Below are 24,588 nucleotides of genomic sequence, written 5' to 3' on the forward strand. Positions count from 1 at the left end.
CCAAGCTAGTGGCAGCAGGCCCAATCAACCTACTAAAAGGATTCGGGAAAGTCAAAGCGACCAGATGAAAATGGATGTAAATTGTCATCAAACAGCCTCGGAAGAAACCGAGGGGGATCCTATATAAACATAAAATTAAATAAAACGAGAAGGAACGTGTGAGTCGTTTCTGGGGACACGACTCTACTTATACCCGTACTCAGTCAGTATATACATACACTTTTGAGCTTATGATTTTTTAGAATTAAAAAAAAAAAAAAATTTTACATTTTACATTTTTTTGCTACATATGCTATCTACATCTACATATAAAATGTCTATTATACATCTAATATGTAGATTGTACATGTTCCATTCATATTCTACATCTCCTCCGCTAGGGGTTGCTCGCGCACTGAACGCGGCAGAGTGTGCGAGCGAGAAGGAAAATGACTTGCTTGAATGCGTCAGGAGGGGGAAGGGGAAGCAACTGAAAATTAATTTCTTCATTCTGGCTATAATTATGATCCGATCTGATTCAGATTCGGCAGTCTGGTAGATATGGGCATTCTCTACGACACTGCGTTTTTAGTTTTATTGTATCTTTAAAAATGTGCCTGCCACAGATTTTCGTCCTTTGTGGAGGCGGAAGGGGGCGGGGCGAAATTTTGAAATACACTTGTAACAGTGGGATATCACATGAGTCTGGAAACCAAATTTGGTTGCCCTAGCTCTTATAGTCTCTGAGATCTAGGCGCTCATCGAGACAGACAGACAGACAGACAGACAGACGGACAGACGGACAGACAGACATGGCTATATCGACTCGGCTATTGATGCTGATCAAGAATATATATACTTTATGGGGTCGGAAACGTTTCCTTCTCTGCGTTACACACATCCACTTTTACCACAAATCTAATATACCCCTTAACTCTTTTTTGAGTACGGGTATAAAAAATACTTAGAGGTATCGTGGATTCGGGATCATCAATAAACATCATAAAATAAAACATTCCGAATGCCCCCATAAATATAGAAAACCTCAAGGTCCATACCATCAACGGACCAGTTAAGTTAACTAAAAGTATAGTTAGGCCCCCCAACAAAGTCTGTCCCAGTGAGCAGAAGTTCTACCTGTATAACTTCTCGGACAACTACGATATCCTTCTAGGAAGAGAATATCTGATGGCTAGCAAAGCCATAATTAATTACAGACTAAAAGTACTCATCACCTCAGACCCAATTCTCGTGTATCCAGACTTTAACAAAATGTTTTCTGTTACTACCGACGCTAGTAACATGGCTATCGGTGCAGTCCTATCGCAAGACCATAAACCGATCTGCTACGCCAGCCGAACGCTGAACGAACATGAGATCAATTATTCCGCTATCGAGAAAGAACTGTTAGCAATTGTTTGGGCTACTAAGTATTTCCGATCATACTTGTTCGGAAGAACATTCGAAATACTTAGCGACCATAAGCCCTTAGTATGGTTAAACAACCTCAAAGAACCAAACATGAAACTACAAAGGTGGAAGATCAAATTAAACGAATTCGACTTCAAAATCAAATATCTACCTGGCAAAGAAAACCATGTAGCGGACGCCCTTTCCCGAGTTAAAGTTAACGAAAATCTACTCGGAGAAGTCTCTGACAGTGCAGGCGCCACAATACACAGTGCGCAAGAAGACAATCTCAATCATATTCCCATTACAGAACGACCAATCAACTATTTCAATCGTCAGATTGAGTTGATCAAGGGAGAGGAAGATAAAGTAACTACACAACACTATTTCCATAAATTGATTATCAAAATCACATACAAGGATATGACCAACACCTTGGCTAAAGAACTCATTAAGGAATATCTATGTACCAAAAAGAGTGCATTATATTTCCATAACGAGACTGATTTCCCAATTTTCCAACAAGCGTATTTGGAAATTATCAGTCCAAACAATTTCACAAAAGTTATGAAATCAAGTTCAAACCTCATAGATATACCCAATTACGCGGAATTCAAAGAATTGATAATGAAAAACCATAAAGAATTACTTCACCCTGGAATAGAGAAAACCATCAATTGGTTTAAGGGAAAACACTACTACCCTGACCACCAAAAATTGATACAAAATATAATAAACGAATGCACAACGTGTAATATTGCCAAGACCGAGCATAGAAACACCAAGTTTTCATTTGAAGTAACACCGGATGTCTTAAGCATCCGAGAACGTTACGTAATGGACTTCTATCTGATAGGCAACCAACAGTTCCTATCATGTATCGATATATACTCAAAATTCGCTACACTAATAGAAGTGAACAGTCGTGACTGGTTAGAAACCAAAAGGGCGATACTAAAAGTCTTTAATGAAATGGGAAAACCCCAAGAAATTAAAGCCGACAAAGATTCAGTCTTTATGTGCGCAGCATTGCAAGCATGGCTTATCTCGGAAGACGTCAAGATCCTAATCACATCCAGTAAAAATGGAATATCAGACGTTGAAAGATTCCATAAAACGGTGAACGAAAAATTGAGGATCATATCCAGTGAGAATGACCTCGAAAACAAATACATTAAATTTGAACTAATAATATACACATATAATCACAAGACCCGACATAATAATACCAACAGAACACCTGCAGATATATTCATATACGCAGGAAGTCCAGAGTACGATACTCAACTGAACAAGGTGAATCAGATCACCCAGTTGAACCAAAGTCGTAATGACTTTGAAGTAGACACTAGGTTTAGAAAATCACCTCTAGTGAAGTCCAAAATAACTAACCCTTTCAAAAAGACGGGTGAAATAACCAAAATAGATGAAAAACACTACGAAGAAAAGAATAGGGGAAGAAAGATAACAAATTACAAAAACAAATATAAAAAGGAAAAGAAAATTAATATTAGCAAATACAATAATTCCAGGCTGCCCATCGAATCGGAAGTTAACGATCAACGGCAACATAATTAAAATCATCGTCATCATGACATTAATGGTCTCTACAACAGTAGGACAAAATATTGAAATAAATCCGATTGAGTCCAGAAACGGATACCTCATATTTAAAACGGGATCAATCGACCTCCCGATTAACTATAAATACCATTACTTAACAGTTAATGTAACAAAAACTGAAGAAACCTATCAAAACCTTCAAGTAATGGCTAATAAATTTGAAAACGTAATCCAAGTAAAATACCTAGTAGATAAATTAAATAGGGAAATAAATGGCTTAAAAATTGCTAAACGCAACAAGAGAGGCCTAATAAATATTGTAGGTACCGCCTATAAATACTTATTTGGCACACTAGATACGAAGACAAGAAAGAATAGAGAAGGCACAGAACCCATCAGCAGAAACCAGAAAAACACAACAACAATAGCAATCCAAACAAATGAACTAAATTTAGTTATAGAAGGGATTTTAAAGCAAAAAAACCCACTAAATGTCCATACACAAGAACTTTTAAGAATTTCAAAATTATTGACCAAATTTTGTTAACATTGTGAGGGTCCTATTTCAGGCTGAGGTAAGCATCAGTCTGTCCAGGGTCCGCTACAAGAAAATTTTTAGTTTGTAGATGACTTCAGGTGTCGGGCTGGCTCGTAAAAGAAGGTAGTAGGCAGCGAGAAATGATGAGGCGACGATTTTGTTTGTTGGTTTCTTAGTTTTTATTCAGTATTCTTCATTCTTTTCATTCACTTTCTTCATTCACTTAAATTCTGCTACTTCAACTCGTATCGAATGGTGCGCTGATGGACTGCGTGCAGTGTCTTTGGTGTGTGACTGAGGGACTGCCTAGTGCAGTGTCTTGGGTGTGTGACTGAGGGACTGCCTTGTGCAGTGTCTTGTGTTTGGGCTGATGGACTGCCTTGTGCAGTGTCTTATGTTTGGGCTGATGGACTGCCTAGTGCAGTGTCTTGTGTTCGGGCTGATGGACTGCCTGTATCTTGTATTCGGGCTGATGGACTGCCTAGTCTTTCGGCCGATCTTGGCCCTTTTATGCAGCTGGCGATCGCACCTGAGACCCGGAAATAATTAATTCTTGCTGACTTAAGGTTATTGGATAATAATAATTGTAGGGCGTGGTAACTAGGTCGAAGCTTGGTGCTTCGTTGACAATTTTTAGTGGGTTAGGGTGGTTTTGCAGATGCTGCATCCCGGAAGGTGCGGGCTGCAGTTGGAAATTGGGTTTTTGCTACCTCCGCATCGCGAAGGTGATATCTGTGATTCGAGGCCGAGTGGTTGCGAAATATCGCCAAGAAGTGGGTGACCGAGAATTTCGTGCTGTGTTTTTCGCTGATCGAGAGTTCTTAATTTTAGTAACTGCGTGCGTTGCTTAAAATTTTTTTATTTTCCGGAGTGCTGACACACCGCTCTTTGGGGAGAACCGTGGCTAGAGCCATGGTTCGTTAGCTCTGTGTATATCAGTTTGGTTATTGTCTCCCGCCAGCGTGGATGCGCTGACCCTTCGCCGTTTGTGACGAGCCATGGCTAGAACCATGGTTCGTTACAACATGGAACCTTCCAAAATCTAAATTAAACCAAAACTGTTTAGACAAAGAAATAACAATCGAAGGCAATAATATAATTAAGATTTACAACTGTTCAACCCAATTAAACGAATTCACAATAACTAATTCAATGCTAGATTTTACACAAAATGTCTATGTGAGTAATAACATAACTAGATTAGAACCATTGTCTTATGTACAGACAAAATAAATAATTATACAACAAACAAAATATAATAATATATTGCAGATAGTTATAATAATTATGTTCATTTTATCAATAATAAGCATAACTGGGTATCTAATTGTCAAATTTAAGAAAATACCTAAAAATATAACTATTCAATATGTAAAACCTAAGGAAGAGAAGAAAAAAAAGAAGAAGAAGAAAATAGTTCCCCAATAGTTATAGAGGAAATTCCCTCCCTATACCCTAAAGTGAAAACCTGAGGACAGGCTTATAAGAAATGCCGGGGGAGTAACATATCCATAATGCCCTACACCCACATACGCATTAAGTATACGTTAAGCACTTGACATATTCATAACCACACCCACACCCATACACGTTATGCATATGCCCAGCACTCACCCTTACACCCATGTATTCGCATAAATAAGATAAACACATAAGAAGATACCCCAACACCTGAATAAACAACGCATGATTCGTCCATACCGAAATCAACAGGAAGTCCCATGCAACCCAAAACTCTGGAATGCAATAGAACGTCGCTGACCAATACGATATCAGCTCGTTCCCACACTCCACACTATGACTAATTCAGAGTCAGTCCCACACTCCAATAGAAGGGAGAACTCTTGTAAACAAGTGAGTTCTCAAGACGAAAGCTGACACCAATCACCAGCTGCGGCTGCCTGTTTCATCCAAGCCGACGCATCTCCCAAGCCTCCCACACATAGGCCAACGCATCGCTTATCAGCCGCTCTCACCAAAGCAACGCCTCTCACAACCGAAGCTTCGCCTCTCTCAGCCGAAGCCATCATCACTCAATTACGAAGACGAAATATCAGCCGAAGCCGAAAGCTTAAGGAGATAAGCTTTAAGCTTCCCAACAGAGGTCTCGAGATCAATAACTCGAGAACAAGAAGACAGTTCCGTTTGAGACTTTCTAACATTTCTAACATATCATATCCCATGTTCTATTTTATAAGTTCGGTTAAATAAAATATCTTTTTAAAAACCTACTTGTGAACTCGGGAATTCTTATTGGCGCAGCCGGTAGGATTTACAAACACTAACGTTATTGTTCCGGTACTAATCTATTAGAAGCAATCTAAACGACTAGATTGCTGGAGATTAGCGAAGCTAGTTAGTGATTATATAAATCACCAACAGCAACGATTTAAATAAATCAACAAGTAAATAATCCATTGAGTGAAACACGTGAAGTGAACTTAAATCAATTACAAATCAAAATGGCATTACCACCTGCAACCCTTAGTGAAATTCACCTAAATCAAGCACTGGAAGCTGGAAAGCTGAGCTCCTTCATTAAACGCGTTGAGTACATACAAGAACTGTACCCGACGCAAGACGCCAGACAGTCACGAATACTGTTTGAAGCAGTTGAGGTGCAGCTGACCGAAGAAGCACAACGACTCTCACAAATGGTGCAACCCAACACCTGGATGGAACTGAAGAATGCTCTGATAGACGAATTCAAGGACCACACACCATACGAAGAACTTCTGCGACAAATCTATTTCACAAAATTCAATGGGAGTCTTCGTAAGTTTATAGAAGATCTAGAAACTAAAGCCCTTGTAGTTACCAATAAGCTAGCATTAGAAAACAGTGCAGCCAACACCCTGATCTATCACAACGCATTAAATAATACAATTAAAGATGTAATATCGCGTAAACTCCCAGATAGGACCTTTATGACCTTAGTCCGAAAATACATAACAACACTGTCTAAACTTAAAAAAGCCGCACAAGAAGAAGGCTTGTACGAAGCTAAGATAGAAAATAATAATACCAATAAAGATCAGCATAAACCGCAGCAGTCCGCTCAGAAGAATAATGGGAATTATTACCCAAACTTTAGTAGTAATACACAACAGGCTCAGAATCCATTTGGTTCAGGTACATCTAGGCACAATAATAACAATCCTGGACAGCAACAGGAGTTTCGTAACTCCTTGAATAAAGGTCAAGCACAGAATCCAGCGAATTATCAAATAAATCAGAACCAAGCTAGTGGCAGCAGGCCCAATCAACCTACTAAAAGGATTCGGGAAAGTCAAAGCGACCAGATGAAAATGGATGTAAATTTTCATCAAACAGCCTCGGAAGAAACCGAGGGGGATCCTATATAAACATAAAATAAAATAACAAAATACTTAGAGGTATCGTGGATTCGGGATCATCAATAAACATCATAAAATAAAACATTCCGAATGCTCCCATAAATATAGAAAACCTCAAGGTCCATACCATCAACGGACCAGTTAAGTTAACCAAAAGTATAGTAAGGCCCCCCAACAAAGTCTGTCCCAGTGAGCAGAAGTTCTACCTGTATAACTTCTCGGACAACTACGATATCCTTCTAGGAAGAGAATATCTGATGGCTAGAAAAGCCATAATTAATTACAGTGACAATACTGTAAGGTTAGGAGAAAGAACATTCCCAATCATTATTAGTGGAGAAGCAATTGAAGAGGTTAAGACCGCACATAAGTGCAAAGATACATCTTCGGAAGAAGATAATATCGCACAGAAGTGCCTTAACTCATCCTCAGAAGGGGATCAATACTTCACTTCCGCTATCGATAATGAACTAAGGGAATGTCACGAGCTAAGGCTAGAGCATCTGAACGATAAAGAGAAAGAAAAATTGAAGAAGGTGTTGTATAAATTTAGCGATGTGCAGTACAGAGATGGTGACAATTTGACCTTCACAAGTACTGTCAAACATCCGATTCAAACACAACACGAAGATCCGGTATACAGAAAGCCATACAAGTATGCCCAAATACATGACGAAGAAGTCAATAGTGAAGTCAAGAAATGATTGAGCAAGGAATAATTCGTAAATCGAAATCGCCTTACTGTTCCCCCATTTCAATGATTCCGAAGAAGATAGACGCTTCCGGAAAACAGAAGTACAGGTTAGTCGTAGACTATAGAGGTCTCAACGAGATAACCATAAAGGAAAAGTTTCCAACTCCAAGAATGGATGAAATCCTAGACAAATTAGGAAAGTGCCAATACTTCACCACAATCGATTTGGCAAAAGGTTTCCATCAAATCTCAATGGAACCTAACTCGATCGCGAAAACCGCTTTCTTTACCAAACATGGTCATTACGAGTATACTCAAATGCCATTTGGGCTAACCAACGCCCCTGCCACATTCCAAAGATGCATGAACGATCTTTTGGAAGACTTAATTTTCACAGACTGTTTGGTGTACTTAGACGACATAATAATTTTCTCCACTTCATTGGATGAACACCTTCTGTCTCTAAGAAAAGTCTTTGGCAAATTTCTCAGCTTATATTTTGTTTGTTGTATAATTATTTCTTTTGTCTGTACATAAGACAATGGTTCTAATCTAGTTATGTTATTACTCACATAGACATTTTGTGTAAAATCTAGCATTGAATTAGTTATTGTGAATTCGTTTAATTGGGTTGAACAGTTGTAAATCTTAATTATATTATTGCCTTCGATTGTTATTTCTTTGTCTTAACAGTTTTGGTTTAATTTGGATTTTGGAAGGTTCCATGTTAACAATATATTTGGTTAAACGTAATTAATTTGGAAATTCTTAAAAGTTCTTGTGTATGGACATTTAGTGGGTTTTTGCTTTAAAATCCCTTTTATACAATTGTCTTCTATTATTTGCTTAGTTTCTTTGCTTTATATTTTGTCTTCGTAACTATAATATTTATCGAATATTAATTCTGCTAAAATATTATTTTGGTTATCTGGATATGGCACAATTGTATATACTGGGATATTTCGCTCGGAATATTGGAGATTATATAGATTTCGTTTGTATCAACTTTTAGCCATGTAGTTTTAATATTTAACAATTTCTCAGAATTTATATGTTTCAGGTAATCTTGTTTTAGTAGTTTTGGGTTAAAAATACCAAGTCTAGTTAGTTGCATTCCCATTTCTATATCCTCTATGTATTCTGTGAAGTGTTGTAGGTTGAAGATTAAAATTTCTCATTGTTGATTTTTGTTGTTTTCTTCGTTTAATTGGTTTATTATCTCAATTCCATGGTTTACTACTTCCATAACTAAATTTAGTTCGTTTGTTTGGATGCTATGTGTTGCGAGATTTTCTATTCTCTGTTTTAATTCTTTCTTGTCTTCTTGATCTAGTGTGCCAAATAAGTATTTATAGGCGGTACCTACGATATTTATTAGGCCTCTCTTGTTGCGTTTAGCAATTTTTAAGCCATTTATTTTCCTATTTAATTTATCTACTAGGTATTTTACTTGGATTACGTTTTCAAATTTATTAGCCATTACTAGAAGGTTTTGAAGGTTTTAGAAGGTTTCTTCAGTTTTTGTTACATTAACTGTTAAGTAATGGTATTTATAGTTAATCGGGAGGTCGATTGATCCCGTTTTAAATATGAGGTATCCGTTTCTGGACTCAATCGGATTTATTTCAATATTTTGTCCTACTGTTGTAAGGACTATTAATGTCATGATGACGATGATTTTAATTATGTTGCCGTTGATCGTTAACTTCCGATTCGATGGGCAGCCTGGAAATTTTGTATTTGCTAATATTAATTTTCTTTTCCTTTTTATATTTGTTTTTGTAATTTGTTATCTTTCTTCCCCCATTCTTTCCTTCGTAGTGTTTTTCATCTATTTTGGTTATTTCACCCGTCTTTTTGAAAGGGTTAATTATTTTGGACTTCACTAGAGGTGATTTTCTAAACCTAGTGTCTACTTCAAAGTCGTTACGACTTTGGTTCAACTGGGTGATCTGATTCACCTTGTTCAGTTGAGTATCGTACTCTGGACTTCCTGCGTATATGAATATATCTGCAGGTGTTCTGTTGGTATTATTATGTCGGGTCTTGTGATTATATGTGTATATTATTAGTTCAAATTTAATGTATTTGTTTTCGAGGTCATTCTCACTGGATATGATCCTCAATTTTTCGTTCACCGTTTTATGGAATCTTTCAACGTCTGATATTCCATTTTTACTGGATGTGATTAGGATCTTGACATCTTCCGAGATAAGCCATGCTTGCAATGCTGCGCACATAAAGGCTGAATCTTTGTCGGCTTTAATTTCTTGGGGTTTTCCCATTTCATTAAAGACTTTTAGTATCGCCCTTTTGGTTTCTAACCAGTCACGACTGTTCACTTCTATTAGTGTAGCGAATTTTGAGTATATATCGATACATGATAGGAACTGTTGGTTGCCTATCAGATAGAAGTCCATTACGTAACGTTCTCGGATGCTTAAGACATCCGGTGTTACTTCAAATGAAAACTTGGTGTTTCTATGCTCGGTCTTGGCAATATTACACGTTGTGCATTCGTTTATTATATTTTGTATCAATTTTTGGTGGTCAGGGTAGTAGTGTTTTCCCTTAAACCAATTGATGGTTTTCTCTATTCCAGGGTGAAGTAATTCTTTATGGTTTTCAATTATCAATTCTTTGAATTCCGCGTAATTGGGTATATCTATGAGTTTTGAACTTGATTTCATAACTTTTGTGAAATTGTTTGGACTGATAATTTCCAAATACGCTTGTTGGAAAATTGGGAAATCAGTCTCGTTATGGAAATATAATGCACTCTTTTTGGTACATAGATATTCCTTAATGAGTTCTTTAGCCAAGGTGTTGGTCATATCCTTGTATGTGATTTTGATATTTATGGAATTTATGGAAATAGTGTTGTGTAGTTACTTTATCTTCATCTCCCTTGATCAACTCAATCTGACGATTGAAATAGTTGATTGGTCGTTCTGTAATGGGAATATGATTGAGATTGTCTTCTTGCGCACTGTGGATTGTGGCGCCTGCACTGTCAGAGACTTCTCCGAGTAGATTTTCGTTAACTTTAACTCGGGAAAGGGCGTCCGCTACATGGTTTTCTTTGCCAGGTAGATATTTGATTTTGAAGTCGAATTCGTTTAATTTGATCTTCCACCTTTGTAGTTTCATGTTTGGTTCTTTGAGGTTGTTTAACCATACTAATCTTCTTCTCTTCTTTAGGATCTTCTTTAGGATCTATTATTGCTCGTTTCTTTAGTTTGAGCGTCATAGGCTTGGCTATGTTAGCGAAATTAGGAATGAACTTCCTATAAAATCCGCATAGTCCTAAGAATGACTTGATTTGTTTCGTGGTTTCGGGGATGGGAAACCCTGTGATGGCTATGATCTTGTTAGGATTTGGTACCATTCATTCGGGTGTAACTATATGACCTAGGAACTCAGTTTCTTTCTTCAGAAACTCACACTTATCCATTTGTAGCTTGAGGTTTGCGTCTCTCAGCTTGCTCATCTGAGGACAGTAACTTGCAGTGTATTCTATGGAGGAATTCCATGCAAGAGGAGTTGCGTGTGTTCAAGCTGGACACCGTTACTTATGGGACGAAGCCTGCCTCTTATTTATCTGTGCGGGCGATGCATCAGCTGGCAATGGATGAACAGACAGCGTTTCCTATTGGGACTGAGATTCTTCGCCGTGACTTCTACGTTGATGACCTAATATCTGGAGCCAGCTCTCCGGAGGAGGCTATCCGCATTCGTGAGCAAACTGCAGGAATTTTGAGTAGAGGCCAGCTCCGACTGAGGAAATGGTGTTCGAACGTCCCTGCTGTCCTCGATGGGGTTCCGGAGGAGGACAAGGAAACTTATTTGAAGTTCGACGATGGCAGTGATTTTACCAAAACACTGGGACTTGCCTGGGATCCTGTGTCTGATCAACTTTTATTCTCCTTTTCTGCCCTACATTCGTCTTCGCATCCCTGCAGGCGTTCCGTCTTGTCTACAATAGCCCGGTTCTACGACCCCCTTGGACTAGCTGGACCTGTCATTACAAAGGCAAAAATCTTTCTCCAGCAGTTGTGCAAGGAGAAGTTGTCCTGGGATGAAAGCTTGCCATCAGGACTGAACACCTCCTGGCAGGAATTATGTAACAGTTTTGGCCACATTCGACGCTATGAATTTCCTCGGTTCGTGCTTATTCCGAATTTTGAGCTAGAAATGCACTGATTTTGCGACGCCAGCATTGAGGCTTATGGTGCCTGCATTTATGTTGTGTCTAAGGGTCAGCGGTTCAGCAGCCACTTACTCTGTGCAAAATCTCGTGTTGCTCCATTGAAAACACTGACTGTACCAAAGCTGGAGCTTTGTGGAGCGGAGTTGCTAGCTAGACTCATATCTGAGATAGCCGGAATGAATGTATTCAAAGGGAAGTTTTACTGTTGGTGTGATTCGTCTGTTGCGCTCTCTTGGATTCGGGACGAACCGTCCAGATTCAACGTATTTGTCGCAAATAGAGTGGCAACGATACAGGAACTGACTGCTCAAATGGAATGGCACTATGTTCCCACAGCATTGAACCCGGCTGACATTCTCTCGCGAGGGGCTCTTCCAGTAGAGTTGAGCGAGTCACCTCTTTGGGCTCATGGACCTCCCTTTCTTTGCGGATCCTCTGATGACTGGCCACCCACTATACTACCTGTTAAGCCAACCCTGGAGCTTCGTCGGAAGGTTCTCCTGGTAAAATCGCCCTACGTAGACATCGTATCTGAGTCCAAGTATGCGAATTCTTTTGCGTCCATGCAACGCGTTTTTGGATATATTCACAAGTTTGTCAACCGGATTCGGCATCCCGGACTCACTGTTTCTGACATTGAACATGGAACTCAGTTATTGGTGCGGCTAGTCCAGCGTACTGAACTATGGGAAGACATGAAGACACTGCGTGCTAAGGGGGTGGTCTCCTTATCTAGTTCCCTCGTATCGTTGAATCCTTTCATGGATCATTTCGAACTTCTAAGAGTTGATGGCCGGCTGAAGAACTCGTCGTTGGATTTTGATGGCCGTCATCCCATCATCCTGCCCAGCAGTCATCCGCTTACGTTTGCAATCATTTCTCACTTTCACGAACGGAATCTGCACGCTGGACCTCGAGCCCTGCTTGGATTACTCCGATCCCAATATTGGCCTATTGGGGGGAGGAAAACGGTAACCAAGGCCGTAAACAAGTGCGTAAGATGCTTTCGAACGAAGCCTAGAGTATTGGAGCACATCATGGCGGATCTTCCGAAGGAGCGGCTAGACGGTTCTCATGCCTTTGAGATCACAGGCGTCGACTTTTGTGGCCCGTTTTTCTACAAGCCAGAGGCACGCAACAAGATTCCAATCAAATGCTACGTCTGCGTCTTCATTTGCTTTGTGACTAAGGCTGTTCATTTGGAGCTGATCAAGGATTTGTCTACAGTCTCCTTTCTGCACGGCCTAAAGCGGTTCATATGCACAAGACGAAGGCCGCGACAAATTTGGTCAGATAACGCAACCAATTTTGTCGGCGCCAGGAATGAGCTTTTGGATCTAAAGCGCCTATTTCTCAGCGACGACCATCAGAAGGCGGTCCTGGAATTTTGTTTGGTTGAGGCTATTGACTGGCACTTCATACCGCCACGCTCCCCGCACTTTGGAGGCCTGTGGGAAGCTGCAGTGAAGACGGCCAAGTATCACTTCTATCGTGCTATAGGCACCTCGGTGCTTGGATTTGAAGAACTGCGTACGCTGTTATGCCACATCACGGCAGTTATTAATTCAAGACCCTTAGTATCCATTTCAGAGAATCCTGCCGATCTGGACGTTTTAACTCCAGCTCATTTCTTGAATGGCGGACCTCCTGCTTCGTTCGCTGAGCCTGACGTAACTCAGCTAAAATTCGATCGCCTGAACGGATGGGAGTGCGTTTCATATTTGCAGCAGATCTTCTGGTCCCGATGGAAGGAAGAATACATCACTTCACTGCAACAACGCTCAAAGTGGCGCACGCCGAAGCCTAGTTTGGCAGTCGCAGATGTGGTCCTTGTGGTCCCATGAAGTGACCACTAGCTAGGGTGGTCGAACTATTACCCGGCAGAGAAGGCGTCGCCCGAGTCGCTGTTTTGAAGACTGCATCTGGAATGACCAAGCGAGCCGTTAACAAGCTGTGTCTGCTTCCCCTTAAAGATGCTGTTGAAAGTCAGGCTTCCAACGGGGGGAGTATGTCGGGTCAAGCAGCATAACGCATATGCCTACGCCCGGCAGCGTCTGTTCTGGCGGCTGTCTCCCGCTGCCTTCGTGTTGCTGCTGCACCTGCTGCGTTTAAGCAGCTCTCTTGCTCTACTCGGCTCAGAAGCTGAGCCTAACTATGCCATAATGCTCTCACGCTCTCGTTATGCATAGGGCACGGGCAGTCGGCCCATTTTGCCCTGCGATCAGTCAATTATTGATATTCAGAACGTTCGGTCTATATACCTTAAGCAAACATATTAAATACGCGTACTGCCGCTACTTAATACTAATAAAATAAAATTGTAATAAATTTATCGGCTCTGTTCTTAAATTCAATTAAAATAGCTATTAAAAACGCTTAATAGCTCAAACAACATCAAAAGAAAATGTAACCAGAAATTTAAGTTCCATGGCTTTTTTTCAGTAAATAAGTATTTTCATGAGTTGCCTTTGCTGGCAATTTTCAGCTAAGCATGGGCTGGCCACAGTGATCGCTAAATAGAAGGAACGTGCGTTTTTATACCCGTACTCAAAAAAGAGTTAAGGGGTATTATTATTTTTGTGAAAAAGGGGGGGTGTTTAACCAAAAAAAAAAAAATTTTCCCCCCCCAAAAAAATATTGATCAGTCAATTGTCAAGTCGATATAGCCATGTCTGTCTGTCCGTCTGTCCGTCTGTTTGTCTGTCTGTCTGTCTGTCTGTCCGTCTTGTTGAGCGCCTGATCTCAGAGACTATAAGAGCTAGGGCAACCAAATTTGGTTTCCAGACTCATGTGATATCACACTGCTACAAGTGTATTTCAAAATCTCGCCCCGCCTCCTTCCGCCCCCACAAAGGACGAAAATCTGTGGCAGGCACAATTTTAAAGAAACGATAAAACTAAAAACGCAGTATCGTAGAGAATGACCATATCTACCAGACTGCCGAATCTGAATCAGATCGGATCATAATTATAGCCAGAATGAAGAAATTAATTTTCTGTTGCTTCCCCGTGCCCCTCCCGCCCACGACAACACAACTCATTTTCCTTCTCGCTCGCACACTCTGCCGCGTTCAGTGCGCGAGCAACCCCTAGCGGAGGAGATGTGGAATATGAATGGAACATGTACAATCTACATGTTAGATGTATAATAGACATTTTATATGTAGATGTAGATAGCAGATGTAGCAAAAAAATGTAATATGTAAAATTTTTTTTTTTTTTTCTAAAATTCTAAAAAATCATAAGCTCAATAATGTATATACTGACTGAGTACGGGTATAAGTAGAGTCGTGTCCCCAGAAACGACTCACACGTTCCTTCTCGTTTTTTTTAATTTTTGGAAAGTAAACATCCTACTGATATTTATTGCTATATTTATATATTTTTCGTATCGATAGTCCAGTACCTGCACGCGGTTAAAACGCAAAAAACTTGTATGTCGATACCTTAGTAAATTTTACCGCCTTTTTATGGCTTTTTGTAAAGCAAAATAAATATTAATGTTTTGTGAATTCTATTAAAATTACCATCCATTTTGATCATAGTTAGTAATTATTCAATAAAAAATATATTTGTTGGTCCTGTGCTTACATGTATTAGTGGTAAATCGTTGTAGAACTTAACATTTCCTTTAGTGTGCTATTAATATCATACCCGACACTTGCATGGAATAGATCTTTTGACATCCGTCCCCTTCCCCCTTCAATCTTTTTTTATTTATGAAACCAGTCTATTTTTAATCTTCTGTGTTAAAACAAATTGCAACTACGTGCAACACGTTAATTTATTTGATTTTATAGGACAAATGTCAGTTTCGAAAAACGCGCTTTTTGCGATATGGCGCATGGAAACTGAGTAAGAAAGAAAAGCTAAAGCGAGTTGGATCCATGTTTTCACTCAATTAATTGATAATTGATAAAAACAAACTCAAAGAAAATGATTGTTAGCGAATAAAAAAAAAATTAAGGAATTTTGCCTCTGAGTGAAGTGTGCAGCAGAAATTTAAAATACTTCAAAAAACAGAGCAAAAATTTTAATTTTGACCTATACCTTTTTTGTCATAATATACAGTGTTTATAAAAACATTTTATAATATTTTGAAATACAAAAAAAATTATTTTTTTTTTTAAATTTTATTTTTAAAAGTTTTTAAGTTAAAAAATAAAAATTAAAAATTTATTAAAATACTCCGCGGATTTATATTCCAAAATGCAAAAATATTTTTAAAAATGTTACTCATTTGTTTTTTGAGTTATTAATTATTGCCTGCCAGATTGGCAGAATCGACCACTGTGCGATGGGCGCATCGATGGCGCGCAAAGAGTTGGCCGACACGAAACCATAAACAAAACGTTTTAGTTGCAACAACAATCCGCCGAACAGCAGCCAGCTAACGACTCCTCCGCCTCTCCCCTCCCAGCACACTTAAGACTTTGATGGATTGGCGAGACGGGCGTCTCGGTGGCCCAAAAGTTGCACTACATTTTCATTGAAGAATTGAATAAATTCTCAGGGGCTAAATGAAATTCACACTTGCATATGGGCAGTTCCGCCAAAAGGTCCATCAGGCCAAAAATCATAAAAAGTCAATAAAAACCGATTTCCATATAATTTTTTCCGGATATTTTTTACTAAATTTATTGAAAGGTAACTAATTTACTTTATTGACATATAATTTCATTAACTTTCATCCTAAAACCTATGAAAATTAACAAAAGTTCACGTTTTTGGTATTCTCTGGTATTTTTATAGACATGTTTTCTTTTACTATTATCTCCTAGGAAGAAGGTGATTCTTAATAAAAGTTTCTCCTTAAAGTCTTTCTAACATATTAAACTACCTAAAACCATTATCAGAACGTTGGTCCAACCTCGACTAACAGTAAATTTTTAGGCTTTTATAATCGCGGAATTCGGTAACGTCACGCCAGTAACGTTCGCGAGATGTCTCCGCGGATTTTTAACAAAAAAAGAGGAAAAGTTTTTACATTTAATAAGTTTGAAAATTAACTCTCAATACTTCATTTATTACCACAAGAAATTTTATACAAATAGCTCTATCCAATTCGCAGAGTTTTGCCATTTTGTACCCCAACCTCGAAAACCACTTCTGTTTTATGTAACGCACTTTTAGGTCATACTTTGGCTTATATCTTTAAAACCGTACGCTCGATTATTTCCACTTTTCTGGTGAATGTAGGTCTAACAAAATTATATTCAACGAGGATAATCTTTTTTCCAAATTTAAGCTTTTTGACTATTTTTTTCAACATTTTGTCGTACGAATGTAACGAACCGCCAGATAGGAACTGCCCATATCGTTTGTGCACTCGTATATAAATATATGTATATGTATGTACATATGTATACACACATTCATCGAGCATTCTTCTGCAGACAATAAGTCCAAGTCCTACGATAACGTCCCACGCATTCCCCATAGGACCCCATAAATCTCAAATTACTTTCCCTCTTGCCACCCACAACTATTCACACTCAAACTCACACACGCACACACACAAGCACACACACAAACCCGTGTGGTGAGCGGGAAATAGAATACCACCACAGCACGTCATAGCTTGTCGTATGAGGCGACTAAGAAGACACGGGGATGTTATGCTCGGATAGGTGCCTTGTAGTAGGCGGAAAGACCCTGAATTCCATTATGAATGCCATTAAGTTGGACGTACAGGCTCAGTTGAGTCACTCCTGACTAGCGCGGATCCGGCTCTGAACTCCCGACCCCATAAGGGCGAGAGTCAACCCTCGCATGGCCTCCCTGCTTGCATAGACAACCATGGGATCAAAACGCGACTGTACAACGGACAAGGACAACGGCTTATGAGTTGGGACCCAACAAAATGAGCACAACCACACCAAATACGAAGGAGAAGGTAGACGGCTTTACAAAAAGCAACAAAATGGCGAGGACCCCGACTGGCGAACGGACTGACGCGCCCCCGCCGGCACGCACGGATCCGGTGCAACGCCAGGACTCGGAGAGCAGCACAGCATTGCGCGATCTCGGAAGAGAAATCACGCAGCTTGTGGAGATGCTCGACGATGGGAAGAGGCGCTCGATACACCAGCCTATGAGGGACTCGATCGAGAGCATACGGGTGCTGTATGAGCTGGTAGCCATCCAGCTACATGACGAAGGAGCTAAGGCTGTGATCAGGACACACCAGTCCTCTCAGACATCCCCGTTCTTTAGAACGGCTCCGGAGCCAAAGAGGAAGCAGGCTGCAGGTGCGCCAACACCTCGGACGAAGAGAACCAAGGCATCAGTGGAAGCACAGACCATGCCAGGCGTAGCAGTCGGAAACGACCCCCATCGAAACGGGGAACGAAGCGCCCGCGGAAATCCCTTTCCAGACCGTGTCGAACCGACGCAGAAGGAAGAAGACGGAAAAGCCGCCTGGAGCTCTCGTAGAGAAGACGAGACCGGATGCCATCATCATTTCAACGAAAGGCGAAACCAGCTACGCTGATATACTGCGTAAAGTGAAGACGGACGAAACCCTTCACGGACTCGGAGACGCGGTCGCCAGAATAAGGAGGACACAAAAAGGAGAGCTCTTGCTGCAGCTCAATAAGTCGGGACAGGAGACTGAGACTTTCAGGAGCCTAGTAGTTGGGACGCTGGGTGAGCAGGCGGATGTCCGTACCCTGACGCATCGGGTGAGTCTCGAATGCAGGGACCTCGACGAGATCACCACCAGGGAGGATATAGTGGAGGCAATGAGAAGCCAGGTAACCCTCACGGAGTTCACCACAGAGGACATCCAACTGCGGAAGGCATACGGAGGAACGCAGACGGCCACAATCAGGCTACCAGCGGAGAGCGCTCAGAAGGCGCTTAAGCTGGGAGTGCTGAGGGTAGGCTGGGTAAGATGCAGACTCGCGAACGGGTCAGCGTCACCAAGTGCTTCCGATGCCTCGAATTCGGGCACATGGCACGGCAGTGCAGGAGCGAGATCGATAGATCAAAGCTGTGCAGGAGATGTGGTAAGGAGGACCACATAGCAAAAGACTGCGACTCGGAGCCACAGTGCATGCTCTGCAAGGGAAAGAGCGCCGATTGGAAGCACGTGGCCGGCAGCGGTAGATGCCCCCTGTTTAGGAGCGCCCTGTCGAAGAGATCAGCATGAGATGCACTCAACTGAATCTCAACCACTGCGAAGCTGCACAGTCTCTCCTAAGACAAGCAGTTAGAGAGCGGAAGACGGACGTCGTTCTTATATGCGAGCCATTCAGGACGATACCGGGAAGCGGCTGGACCAACAGCAGATGCGGGAAGGCAGCCATCTGGTCTGTAAAAACCCCCCCACGGGAGATATGCGCTGTGAACGACGGTTTCGTCAGAGCGAGGTTGAGAGGGGTCACCTTCTACAGCTGCTATGCTCCGCCGAGCTGGGACCTAGCGCGCTTCCAGAGGATGCTATCAGACATAGCAGAAGACTCGCGCGGCAGAGCGCCCCTAGTGATAGCGGGCGACTTTAATGCGTGGTCAGTGGAGTGGGGTAGCAGAGAGACCAACGCCAGAGGCACGTGTCTGCTGGAGGAGTTTGCGTCCTTGGATGTGGTGCTTGCAAACGACGGAAGGAAGCTAACGTACTTCAAGGCGGGACGCGGGTCTATTATAGATCTGACGTTCATGAGCAGCTCACTCTGTAGGAAATCTACATGGAGAGTAAGCGAGGAGTTCACGTTTAGCGACCACCAGGCGATCCATTTTGACTGCGGAGAAAGTCGAAGGAGACAGCGTGCGAAGACGACCGGACCCGAATGGAAGGACGACCACTTGGACGTGGAAACGTTCAAGGAGTGTCTCCGCGACGCCAACTGGAGCCCAATGGGGGAAACGGCAGATAGCCTGGCTCTGCAACTTGCAATGCGCCTAGAGGAGGCGTGCGACGCTGCAATGCCGCGAAGGAAGCCGAGCAGACGAGGAGCACCCTGCTACTGGTGGAACGAAGAGATCGGCCAGCTCAGGAAAGCATGCCTACGGTCGAGGAGATGCTACCAGAGAGCGCGGGGTCGCCCAGACTTCGACACGTTGGGAGACGATCTCCGTGTAGCCAAGCGAGCTCTTAAGCGAGCAATAAAAAGCAGCAAGTCGTCCTGCTTTAAGCAGATATGCGAGGAGGCGGATATAAACCCTTGGTCCACGGCATACAAGGTTGTCACCAAGAAGATCAGAAGCCAGGAAACGCCGGAAGTAACGTGCCCGACGCTACTTCGTAGCATCGTGGAGGCACTTTTCCCACAGCACCCACACCAGGATGGGAGTTCTTCGCGCCAAGACCACGAACTGTGGCAGCCGATTTCCGCAGAGGAGGTGACGACAGCCATCCGGAGAGTCGGAGACAAGAAGGCCCCAGGTCCAGACGGGATACCCAACAAGGCCTTAAAGCTTGGAGCAATCACCAGACCGGAGGTATTCGTTGACACCTACAACAGATGCCTAAGGGAAGGAGTTTTTCCCAAGCAGTGGAAGGTGCAGCGCCTAATCCTTTTGCCTAAAGGAAACAAGCCCCCGGAGGAACCGTCAGGATACCGCCCAATATGCCTGCTGGATACCGTCGGTAAAGTCTTGGAGAGGATCGTGTACTCTAGACTACTAGCAGTGATCGAAGAGAAGGAAGCTCTGTCAGAGTCCCAGTATGGATTCCGGAAGGCCAGATCCACGGTCGACGCCATCAGAGCGGTCACCGACATCGCATCGAGGGCGATCGAGGGAACCCGATGGAGATTTGGAACGAAGGAGTACTGCGCGGTTGGCGAACTGGACCCGGATCAAGGAGACCCTCGGAAGAATAGGAATCCCCACCTACCTGCTCAGGATAATAGACAATTATCTGTCGGATAGGGTACTGAGGTACGAAACGGAGGAAGGACCGAAGCTCTACAAGGTGACAGCCGGAGTTCCACAGGGGTCCGTACTAGGACCTCTTCTGTGGAACATAATGTACGACGACGTCCTAGAATCCAGCTTCCGCAGGGATGCCAGCTGATTGGCTTTGCCGACGACCTAGCACTGGTCGTAGTGGCCAAGGAGCTCCAGGCGATAGAGGCAACGACGAGCGAGGCAGTACGGATCGTGTCCAGATGGATGGAGAGTGCAGGACTGGACCTGGCCGGCCATAAAACAGAGGCCGTTCTCATCACGAGTAGGAAAAAGGTGGAGTATGCGTCTTTCCAGGTGGAAAGTGCGACTATTAAGTCGCAGGACTCAATAAGGTATCTTGGCGTGATGCTGGACAACCGACTGAGCTACCGTGCCCACCTCGAGTACGTCAGCCAGAAAGCCTCCAGGATGCAGGCAGCCCTGTCGAGGATTCTCCCCAACATTGGGGGTCCAAAGGCAGGCCGGCGGCTACTCCTGTCAAGAGTAGTGGCCTCGATCCTGTTGTATGCTGCGCCGGTGTGGTCGTCAGTCCTAATCGGCAACAAGAGCCTCCGAAAGAAGCTGTCAGTGTAGAGGTGGAAAAACATCGATGTTTGGAGACATCGATGTTTTCGATGTTTTAGTGAAAAACATCGATGAAACATCGATGTTTTGCAAGATAACAAAAAAAATTTTAAAAAATACATACAATACTGCAAAGCATATGATTAAAATTATAAAAAATAACAGTTTTATTTCATTTGAGATCAAAATCCATTCAGAACAATATACAAAAAAAAAAAGGTAATTTTCCCAGATTTTAAAACAAGTCCTGATTCTTGTTTAGAAATAATAACTGGTCCACCACTTCCGGCTTAAGGCGACTACGACGTTCGGAAATAATTTGTCCAGCCTTGCTGAACATCCTCTCTGACTCGCAGGATGTTGCCGGGATGCAAAAATATTTTCGGGCTGCAGCTTTAAATGGCATCATGCCGCCTGTATTCATCCACTAAAAATGTAAATATGAATTTAAAAGTATTTCAATTGAAATATTAGTATTACCTTCCAATATAAGAGAGGATCAGTTTCCTTGGGCTCGTTAAGGTTTTCCAGATGTTGTCCTAAAGTCATAATGGCATCCGCGCGAGTTGATTTAACTTTAACCTTTACTTTGTTTTGCAGAAAAGAAAATGTTGGATTCGGTGAAGGTTCGGATAGTGTTTGAAGTTCCTGTGGAGTTTTCGACAAGAAATTATCAATTTCCGTCTCCAAAGCAGTAGCTGCTTGATCTGCATTCGTAATCGTTAAAAATCCCTCCTTTTTAAAGCGTGGATCAATTATTGTTGCTATTTGAGCAACAGTTCGTGTTTCGTAGTGAAGGAACCTTGTGTTTAAACGAGTACATAAGAATTTTAAGGCACTTAGAACTTCTACAGTTTTTAGTTTCGATTTTAAGTTGTTCAGCTTTTGCTGTATTTCGCAAGTAAGTGGAATAAGCAGAGATATGGTTACATACTTGCTGCCGGAAATTGCGACAGTTGCTTCTTGGAACGGAGAAAGGAGTTTAGCTAGTTCCTTCATAATATCAATTTCCTCTACGGAAAATGGTAGTGGCGCCTTAGGCAAACTAAGCAAGACGGTTGATAATGTGTCGTTAGTATCTAAGAGCCCTTTAACCATGGCGAACGCACTGTTCCAACGAGTAGCCACTTCTTGAATTAAACCCATCGGATTTTCAACATCCTGTGCCTGTTTAAATTTTGCCATTCCAATAGGGCTGCGTTTCATAAAAGTAACAATAGCTTTACATTTCGACAAAACTGGATCAAGAATGTCTATTTTTAGCACATCTTGAATAAGCAAGTTAAGTGTATGGGCAAAACAAGGGAAATGTGTAATTCCGAGACGCTCACAAGCCTTTTTCATCGAAGCGTCATTGTCTGTCACAATGCAAACAATTTTCTCCACTAGACCCCACTCTTACTAAAACCACTCGAATCGATTCTGCGATATTGGCAGCCGTGTGGTTAGTTTGGTTTATCAGAGTCGTTGTGGACAGTACGGCTGAATTTAGCTGGAATTCCGAATTTATAAAATGGCAAGTTATGGTTAAGTAGCCCTCATTTGCCATGGACGTCCATCCGTCGGCTGTGATCGCCACATTTTCCACGCAATCCAAGGCAAATTTAAGTTTTGTTTTTAAATCTTCATATGCGTTTGGAATCGCTACGTTACGGAGATGGGTTTTGCTTGGTAACTTGTAGCGGGGGTCCATTTCTGCTAACAACTCACGAAATCCTCTATCATTGACAACACTAAACGGTTGCACGTCAATTGCGATCATTCGCAATCATTGAGTATTCAAGTTTGCTTTTCAAAGGTCCAGCCTCACAGTTTTCCTTTGAAGTTCATATGATATAGAAATAATATATTTATTAATATTTTATGCATACATATGTATGTATGTGTGTGCATGTGAAAAAGCACATGTGCGTTTACTCTATTGTTGAATAACGTGAATAACTTACTCTTAAGATTTTTTTCCATCGCTCAATAATTGCACACTGCACAGGCTACTTCCAATCCAAACGAAGACAATTTATAAGCTATATATAAAAGAGGGTTTTAATATAAATAACAAATAGCTCCATTAACGACATACATTTTGCGCTTAATCTTCTTCTCTCTTTATGTTTTTCTTTCATAGAGACGGCAAAAACATAACAAAAAAACATCGATGTTTAGACAAAAAACATCGATGCTTATAAAAATTTTAAAAACATCGATGGTCTCATCGATGTTTTTCCACCTCTATGTCAGTGCCCTACAGGCTCTGCGCTCTTCGAGTGGTGTCCGGATTTAGGACGGTGTCGGATGATGCTGCCCTGGTCCTCGCGGGTATGATACCGGTGGACATCCTAGCGACGGAGATGACGCAGCTATACGCAGAGCGCCCGGAGTCAGGAAGAACGGCAGAGACCATCCGAGCATCGGCAAGACTGGCGTCGATAGCAACATGGCAGGCAAGGTGGAACACAGCCACTAATGGACGATGGACCCACAGGATTGTTCCAGACATCGAGCCATGGATAGGGCGGCGAATCGGAGAGGTGAGTTATCACCTGACCCAATTCCTGACGGGCCACGGAGGCTACAGGAAGTACCTGCACAGGTTTAGACACGATGACACCCCCGAGTGTCCCGAGTGCCCGCATGAGAGCGAGGATCCGGAGCATGTGATTTACCACTGCACGAGGTACCGCCCAAGAACAGGGTTCGTCCCACCACCAGAGGAGCTGATGGCCTACATGACGGAGTCTGAGGAGAAATTGGAAACGCGTCTGCGACACCCTTGTAGGCATCCAGAGCGATCTGAGAAGATGCGAAAGGGAGCGACGCTTGGCGGAGAGTGCCTAAAGTAGGCAACCCATCCCCGCGAAGTAATACTTTGCGGTGATCCCGCGGGGAATGAGGTGCGTAGCTGTGTGTGGTGAGTTTAGCTGGGAAGCCCCGGAGGGGTAGTCCAGTTCGTTGACTGGTACGGGCCAGTCACGTCTTTTAAAGATTCTCACCCACCATGGCGTATCCATGAAAAAAAAAAAAAACACGCACACACACACGCACACACACACACACACGAACACACACACTAAAACCATTCGAATACTGGAATATATAAATAGCACCGGCAAGGAGCGTGTTGATCCAATGTTTTGCGCTAATTTATGGTAGACAATCATAAAACATCTTAATGGGCAGCAACCAAACACTCGCTCAATCCCCATCTTATGGCACTGATCGGGGGGATTTCTTTCGGGGGAAAGAGAATTTAAATTTTCTTGACATTTATTTGTTTATAACACTAGTCAATACGATTTTTCCTCAAGGAACAAAACGAACTTTTTCTTAAAGATTTGGGGCTTAGAAATGGTTTGATGATATT

At 42.1% G+C, this 24,588-nt stretch overlaps 2 protein-coding genes across 2 annotated transcripts; one reads left to right on the top strand and one right to left on the bottom strand.

Moving 5' to 3' along the window:
* The first annotated feature begins 12,061 nt into the window (after nt 1-12,061).
* Nucleotides 12,062-13,594, top strand: LOC121404005. The gene has a single exon (XM_041592514.1). It carries the CDS (start codon nt 12,062-12,064, stop codon nt 13,592-13,594), a length of 1,533 nt encoding a protein of 510 aa, XP_041448448.1.
* A 7,866-nt stretch (nt 13,595-21,460) lies between these two features.
* On the bottom strand, nt 21,461-22,491 carry LOC121404010. The gene is made up of 2 exons (XM_041592522.1): nt 21,708-22,491; nt 21,461-21,654 (listed from the first exon to the last, which is right to left on the bottom strand). The coding sequence occupies exons 1-2, from the start codon at nt 22,431-22,433 to the stop codon at nt 21,463-21,465; spliced, it is 918 nt and encodes a 305-aa protein (XP_041448456.1). The 5' UTR covers nt 22,434-22,491; the 3' UTR covers nt 21,461-21,462.
* Nucleotides 22,492-24,588: the final 2,097 nt, after the last annotated feature.

Source organism: Drosophila obscura, unplaced genomic scaffold (assembly GCF_018151105.1).
Source record: "Drosophila obscura isolate BZ-5 IFL unplaced genomic scaffold, ASM1815110v1 contig_18, whole genome shotgun sequence".
Classification (NCBI taxonomy): domain Eukaryota; kingdom Metazoa; phylum Arthropoda; class Insecta; order Diptera; family Drosophilidae; genus Drosophila; species Drosophila obscura.